Source organism: Limulus polyphemus, unplaced genomic scaffold (genome assembly GCF_000517525.1).
Source record: "Limulus polyphemus unplaced genomic scaffold, Limulus_polyphemus-2.1.2 Scaffold5830, whole genome shotgun sequence".
Classification (NCBI taxonomy): Eukaryota; Metazoa; Arthropoda; class Merostomata; order Xiphosura; family Limulidae; genus Limulus; species Limulus polyphemus.
In genome coordinates, this window is record NW_013671440.1 from 16,502 (window position 1) to 24,224 (window position 7,723).

General features: G+C 32.5%; 1 protein-coding gene across 1 annotated transcript in view; it reads right to left on the reverse strand.

Annotated features, from left to right (window-relative positions):
• The window catches only part of LOC106473034 (vacuolar protein sorting-associated protein 41 homolog), a gene marked incomplete at its 3' end in the record, with an annotated part of 40,872 nt that overhangs the window by 15,821 nt on the left and 17,328 nt on the right, over positions 1 to 7,723 (reverse strand). The window contains exons 10-13 of the mRNA XM_013933711.2: positions 6,839 to 6,930; positions 4,511 to 4,643; positions 2,263 to 2,378; positions 1,211 to 1,264 (exon numbers count right to left, since the gene is read on the reverse strand). Coding sequence (XP_013789165.2) covers positions 1,211 to 1,264; positions 2,263 to 2,378; positions 4,511 to 4,643; positions 6,839 to 6,930 — 395 coding nt within the window. The remainder of the gene's footprint in view (positions 1 to 1,210; positions 1,265 to 2,262; positions 2,379 to 4,510; positions 4,644 to 6,838; positions 6,931 to 7,723) is intronic.

Consider the following 7,723-nt stretch of genomic DNA (forward strand, 5'->3'; position numbering starts at 1 on the left):
AAGCAGATGAGAATGATGCCCCATTTCCCCCTAGATGGGTTGCCAATCCATCACAAGTTAACCTCCAGCTAACAGTTAAGTACCTATCATACAGCTTGGTAGACTGAAACAATTGGAGTATAGTGTTTTGCTCAAGGACACAATAGTATGACACCGGACCGGCCTCGTTGAAGCTTAATAAAACAGGAGCTGAAAATACTAATATAAAATTAATTTTGCCTTGAATATAGTTTAAATCTATAAAAAAAAAAAAAAATAGGTGTTAATTAGTTTTTGAAGCTGTTTCTTCTTCAATGTTTATTTCAATCTTTGACGTTCATTATTTTATCAGTTGTAATGATGGTCGACTACTTTACTGATCATATAAACAGGGAAATACTATACTATATCCCACAAATAAAATAGTCACCTAATTATCATGAATGTCGTGTGTATACTATATCCCACAAATAAAATAGTCTGACCTAATTATCATGAATGTCGTGTGTATACTATATCCCACAAATAAAATAGTCTGACCTAATTATCATGAAAGTCCTATGTATACTGTATCCCACAAATAAAATAGTCTGACCTAATTATCATGAATGTCGTGTGTATACTATATTCCACAAATAAAATAGTCCGACCTAATTATCATGAAAGTCCTATGTATACTGTATCCCACAAATAAAATAGTCACCTAATTATCATGAATGTTGTGTGTATACTATATCCCACAAATAAAATAGTCTGACCTAATTATCATGAATGTCGTGTGTATACTATATCCCACAATAAAATAGTCTGACCTAATTATCATGATTGTCGTGTGTATACTGTATCCCACATATAAAATAGGCTGACCTAATTATCATGAATGTCATGTGTATACTATATCCCACAAATAAAATAGTCACCTAATTATCATGATTGTCATGTGTATACTATATCCCACAAATAAAATAGTCCAACCTAATTATCATGAATGTTGTATGTATACTGTATCCCACAAATAAAATAGTCTGACCTAATTATCATGAATGTTGTATGTATACTGTATCCTACAAATAAAATAGTCACATAATTATCATGAATGTCCTGTGTATACTATATCCCACAAATAAAATAGTCACCTAATTATCATTAATGTCATGTGTATACTATATCCCACAAATAAAATAGTCCGACCTAATTATCATGAATGTCGTGTGTATTACAGAAAACATACCGTAACAGAATGTCTCTTCAGGTTCTTAGCAATCAGAACAGCTTGGAGAGCTTCCTAGGAAAGAAAATCATGGATATTAAATACTGAAAATAAAGTAACATTATATATATTAAATAATTAAAGTAGAACCAGAGATATTAAACGCTGAAAATAAAGTAAAATCATATATATTAAATAATTAAAGTAGAACCAGAGATATTAAATAACTTTAATTATTTAATATATATGATGTTACTTTATTTTCAGAGAACCAGAGATATTAAATACTGAAAATAAAGTAAAATCATATACATTAAATAATTAAAGTAGAACCAGAGATATTAAATGCTGAAAATAAACTAAAACCATATATATTAAATAATTAAAGTAGAACCAGAGATATTAAATGCTGAAAATAAAGTAACATCATTGATATTAACTACTGCACAGCCGACATATTTTGTATTCAGACACTGACACTGAATTGTAATGTTTTTATACAACCAAAATTACTAGGTTTGTTTAATTGTTTCAGAAATTTCAGCAAGGCTACATAAAGGCCACCTCCACCACCCATCCTTAATTTTGTACTAACAGACTAAAGAGAAAGTAGTTAGTCAATGGCACCCACCACCCCAACTCATCAGCTACTCTAATCAAATATTGGGATTTCAGTGTCGCTTTCTCAACAGTCTCAAAGCATGAAACAATTTTTGAAGCAACAGAAACGCACTTCACTCGTCAATCCAAAAGGTGTTCTTCTCCATGATGATGCACGCCCACTATTTCATTTAATAAATGTTTTGTTCTGATATACGAATTGTTCGGGTTTTTTTTCATCTAAAAAAATAGCGACATCAATTTCTTGATGGCCTAATAAAATACATGCATCATACTTGCAATAGTTAGTTGAAATATTACAGGTTATTCTTAAGTTAGTCTCATATGAACATGCAATTATTAAAACCTAAAACACCCTGACATTTCTGTTGGTTATCAACTTATCTAAAATATGAAATTAAAAAAAATGTTAAAACATTTCAGAGAGGGTTACAGTTTAAATCAATATTTACTTCAAACTGTTCATGCTCTAAAAGCCAGGAAATGTGATCATCTTCATCCCGAGGTTTAGCAATAACCACATCTTTAGGGCTTAAGATGAAGAAGACACCTTCATTTGGTAAACTCTCTGAAAAAAACAAGTCACATTCATAAATTTGTTTCATGATAAAATGAAACAGTATAACCTAAGACACTAATAAAATGAAAGAAGGAACTATATTTGTACAAATGAAAATTAAAGCTGAAGAGAACATTCAAGGATGTTGCAACGTAAACTTATAATCAACAATAATTCAAAACAACTTTTTCATTTAAGAATTATTGAAAAGAAATTTTACATTTAAGGATAATACAGTAGAAACTAAAATTGGTCATTGTTAGTTTCTACTGTATTATCCATCATTGTTAGTTTCTACTGTATCATCCATCATTGTTAGTTTCTACTGTATCATCCATCATTGTTAGTTTCTACTGTATTATCCACCAATTTTAGTTTCTACTGTATTATCCAGTCATTGTTAGTTTCTACTGTATCATCCATCATTGTTAGTTTCTACTGTATCATCCATCATTGTTAGTTTCTACTGTATTATCCATCATTGTTAGTTTCTACTGTATTATTCACCATTGTTAGTTTCTACTATATTATCTGTTGTTGTTAGTTTCTACTGTATTATCCATCATTGTTAGTTTCTACTGTATTATCCACCATTGTTAGTTTCTACTGTATCATCCATCATTGTTAGTTTCTACTGTATTATCCATGGATGATACAGTAGAAACTAACAATGGTGGATAACACAGTAGAAACTAACAATGATGGATGATACAGTAGAAACTAACAATGGTGGATGATACAGTAGAAACTGACAATGATGGATGATACAGTAGAAACTAACAGTGATGGATGATACAACACAATCTAATATTGAAGAATGATAAAATAGAGACTAACAGTGGTGGATGATACAACACAAACTAACATTGAAGAATGATAAAACACAAACTAACAATGATGGATGATAAAATACAAACTAACAATGATGGATGATAAAATACAAACTAACAATGATGGATGATACAACACTAACAATGATGGATTATACAACACAAACTAACATTGAAAAATAAAATACAAACTCACATTCAAAGATTGTACAACATCAAAATTAGCATTCATGAGTACAACATAAACTCACATTCATGGGTGGTACAACTTAAACTCACGTTCATGGGTGGTACAACTTTAAACTCATGTTCATGGGTGGTACAACATAAACTCACATTCATGGGTGGTACAACTTAAACTCACTGAGTTTAAATTATACCACCCATGAACGTGAGTTTAAGTTGTACCACCCATGAATGTGAGTTTATGTTGTACCACCCATGAACGTGAGTTGAAGTTGTACCACCCATGAACCGTTCATGGGTGGTACAACTTCAACTCACAGTCATGGGTGGTACAACATAAACTCACATTCATTGGTGGTACAACATTAACTCGTGTTCATTGATGGTACAACCTAAACTCACATTCATTGGTGGTACAACATAAACTCGTGTTCATTAGTGGTACAACATAAACTCGTGTTCATTGGTGGTACAACATAAACTCGTGTTCATTGGTGGTACAACATGAACTTGTGTTCATGGGTGGTACAACATAAACTCACTTTCATTGGTGGTACAACATAAACTCGGGTTCATTGATGGTACAACATAAACTCCTGTTCATTGATGGTACAACATAAACTCCTGTTCATTGATGGTACAACATAAACTCTTGTTCATTGATGGTACAACATAAACTCCTGTTAATCGATGGGACAAAATAAACTCATGTTAATCGGTGGTACAACATAAACTCCTGCTCATTGGTGGTACAACATAAACTCCTGTTCATTGGTGGTACAACATAAAGTCATGTTCATTGATGGTACAACATAAAGTCATGTTCATTGATGGTACAACATAAACTCATGTTAATTGATGGTACAACAAAACAAACTAAAATCAACATCCAAGGATAACATAAACTAGTATTTAAGACAAGTAGAACAAACTATCATTCAAGGATGATACTACATAAGCTAACATTCAAATCTTTACACTAACACATGAATTTAGCAGATAATAACAAAATAAAAGTGTTTCAAAAACATGTGTATTTGTCAAAGTAATGATAAAATAAAAATCTTTACATTAACACGTATGTTTACCAGATTAATAATCCTGCACAACCTCATAAACACTTACCAAGATAATAATCCTTACAGGAATATTCCTGGAATCCTCGCACTGAAAGGATGTCACTAGACATCTCATTACTATATTCACAATGAGGCTCAAGAACACGTAGCTGGGGACGTGAAGCTTGCGCTGACGGAAACTAAAACGAAGAAGTTGTTAATACAAAATTCCGGTTCTGAAAAAAAAACATTACCAAGAGGATTTCCTACCATAATTAATTGCAAGAAATTTCAACACCATGAAAACCGATTGTGAAGAAAAAAGTTTCAATAAGTTATTATAGATTATGTTGAAGGTTAATCACACTCAAAGCAACATTCTGTGCTGCCCTGGGAAACACCTCTTGCGTGTGTCCAATCTCATTACCATGATTACAAATAAATGCCTGACATTACAATTTCCACTGTAACAAGCTTTTGCAAAGGACGACAAAGTCAATACTGGTTCATGCATGTTTACAAGCTTTCCGCTGTACATGTTGTGGCCTTACGAGACAACATTTATTAAAGTAAATAAAATTAAGTAAAAATTAATGGGTACTCACTCAGTCAGATAAATTATACATGTGACTTGATGCTATAACCCAATATAAATGAACATTCTCGGCATCCTGGCTTGACAGTGTAGGAATTTAATCTTGCATAATTCGTGCTAATAGTAGTAACTTTTGGTAGTAACTACAGTTCACATTGCATTATTGTGCACACTGTGAAACTTAATTTTTCCATTGCATGAGAAATCTGCATCCAAACCCAAACCTTCTTTACATTCTGTGAACCAAGTTGAAAAGCCTCATCTGTCTCATTTTCTGTAGAAAATTACCCTTTTCTTGTTGTTGTATTTCACGTGCAAGGCATGTTCCGTACAGCTTCCAATGGTTTGTCTTTCTCTCATCAACGTGTTGGATACACTCAAGGTTTATGCTTCTTTGCAAAAGCAAGTTCGTTGTGAATTACCTGTGAACTGTTAATTGTTCGAAATTACTTTTCTGGAAGATAAGTCTCCAAACTTTGTCAATGGTAGCAGCAGTCCTGCTGTAAGGAGATGTTTTTCTGGCCTGACATCCTCATATGCACGCGTCATGAATTTACGGTGCCATTCGCTGTGTTACAGATAATCATTTTTAAAACTAGTTTGCCTCGGGCTTTGTATGGTTTTACCATATGAATGTCCTTCCTTGAAACTCTGTAACATAAACTCTAGCCATGAGTTAACCTCTGGTAGTATTGCAATTTCAAATGATGAGAACAAAATAAATAGCAACTAAGCATCACCTTGCCACCACAACTTGCATCTGTGGCCAAATGGTGATGCATTAGTGTATGTGCAGCTGTCTTATAAAATATGATTAACCCTAAAAAAGAGCAAACATTATCATAGAGTTCAAGAAAAACTATATTCATATACTTGAAAATAACAATCTTTTGTCAGTGGGAAAATCTTTTAAGGATTATCCAGAAAAAATTATAATTGGGAGAGATAACTATTCTGCAGCAAAACTCTCCTTTACGTTACATATAATAGATAGTGATTAAGTTTGAATTTCTCGCAAAGCTACACAAGGGCTATCTGTGCTAACCGTCCCAAATTTAGCAGTCATAGACTAGAGGGAAGGCAGCTAGTCATTACCACCTGCAGCCAACTCTTAGGGTACTCTTTGACCAACGAATAATGGGATTGACCATCACATTATAACACTCCTATGGCTAAAGGCAAGCATGTTTGGTGGGACGGGGATTCGAACCAGCGACACTCAGATCGCGAGTCAAGCTCCCTAACCACCTGGCCATGCCGGGCCTAACAGATAGTGAGCAGATTTTCAAATTTACCTCTACAATACTAGAAATAATTATGGAAATACACCAGTGATACACATATAGGAGTCACAAACAATGAGTCACTGCAACTACATGGACAATTTATCACTATTACAATACATATTACAGAAAACATAAAAGTTGTACAATTAATTGACAGCCAGTCACAGTGTAAACCATCAAAATGTGGCTACAGTCTTCATTTTCATACAATAAAAGTAGAGCATTCCCATAATATTTGAATGTTTAACCATTTTATTCATTATTTCCAATACTGTATATCTTCATATACAGCTGTTACAATTCATTAAAGCTTCATCTGTAGATCTTCCTTCCAAAACTGTTAAGTTTATCCAATGTTTAACTGAAAAGTTTTATAGAGTTAAGCTTACTAAATGATCTTTTACCCGTACATCCACTATCAAGTTCATAAAAAGTTTTTTTTTTTATATCTTTTTTAACACTGTTAGGTTTATTAAATTTTTCCTTTATATCAAAATGTTAAACAAGTTTTTACCTGAATGTCTTCTTTTAGTACTGATAAAACCACCAAATTTTCCTCCAAGGCAGCAATTCCACAAATGTAAAAGTCAGTTGAGAAAAGGGACACTGAAGAAACAAAACAGTGAAGTAATAACTGATTGTAACAACTGTTCACTACAATGGCAAGGCATGATATAATAGTCATTCAGTCCACTACAGAAGATAAGCTAATAACGATCATCAAGATAAAACAACTTATAAAATTTGAGTCAATTCATTAATTTTTAAATTTTATTTTATTTTTTTGTTTGCAAAGCTACACAATGATCTATCTGTGCTCCATTAACTGGGGAGAACCGAACCCCAAACTTTACCATTGTAATTAAGTCTATAATCTTATTGCTGACCCACCAGGGACTTTTCATTTTAATAAATGGTACGTTATAAAACACTGTTTGTACTTAAATTACAGCAAACGTAGTTACCTTAATGTTGGCACTGTTACATCACAATAAACGGGTTCCCAATAAAACATATTAATTTCAGTACTAGTATTTAAGTATATACACAACCTTCTATGCCTTATACATATCTTTACTGTGCATAAAGATTCACATAAAATAACGTACTGTTACTTTTGTTACAGAGGTTTTCAATTTGCATCTACATAACTGTCAATTCTGTGAGTGGTCTTATGTTATTGACAAGCATCGTATTTTCATTTTATAACAACACACAAACATAAAAGTTTGACAAACAAAACTTGATACTTAGATATACTTGTTCGACACTTGAACTTTTTAACCAAATCAACATTTAAGGATTAACAATAGCCTTGCATAAAATGTCTTTCTAAATGTTCAATGTGGGTTTTGAGTTTAATTTAACAGATGTAGGCAGATTTTGTTAAACAAGACTG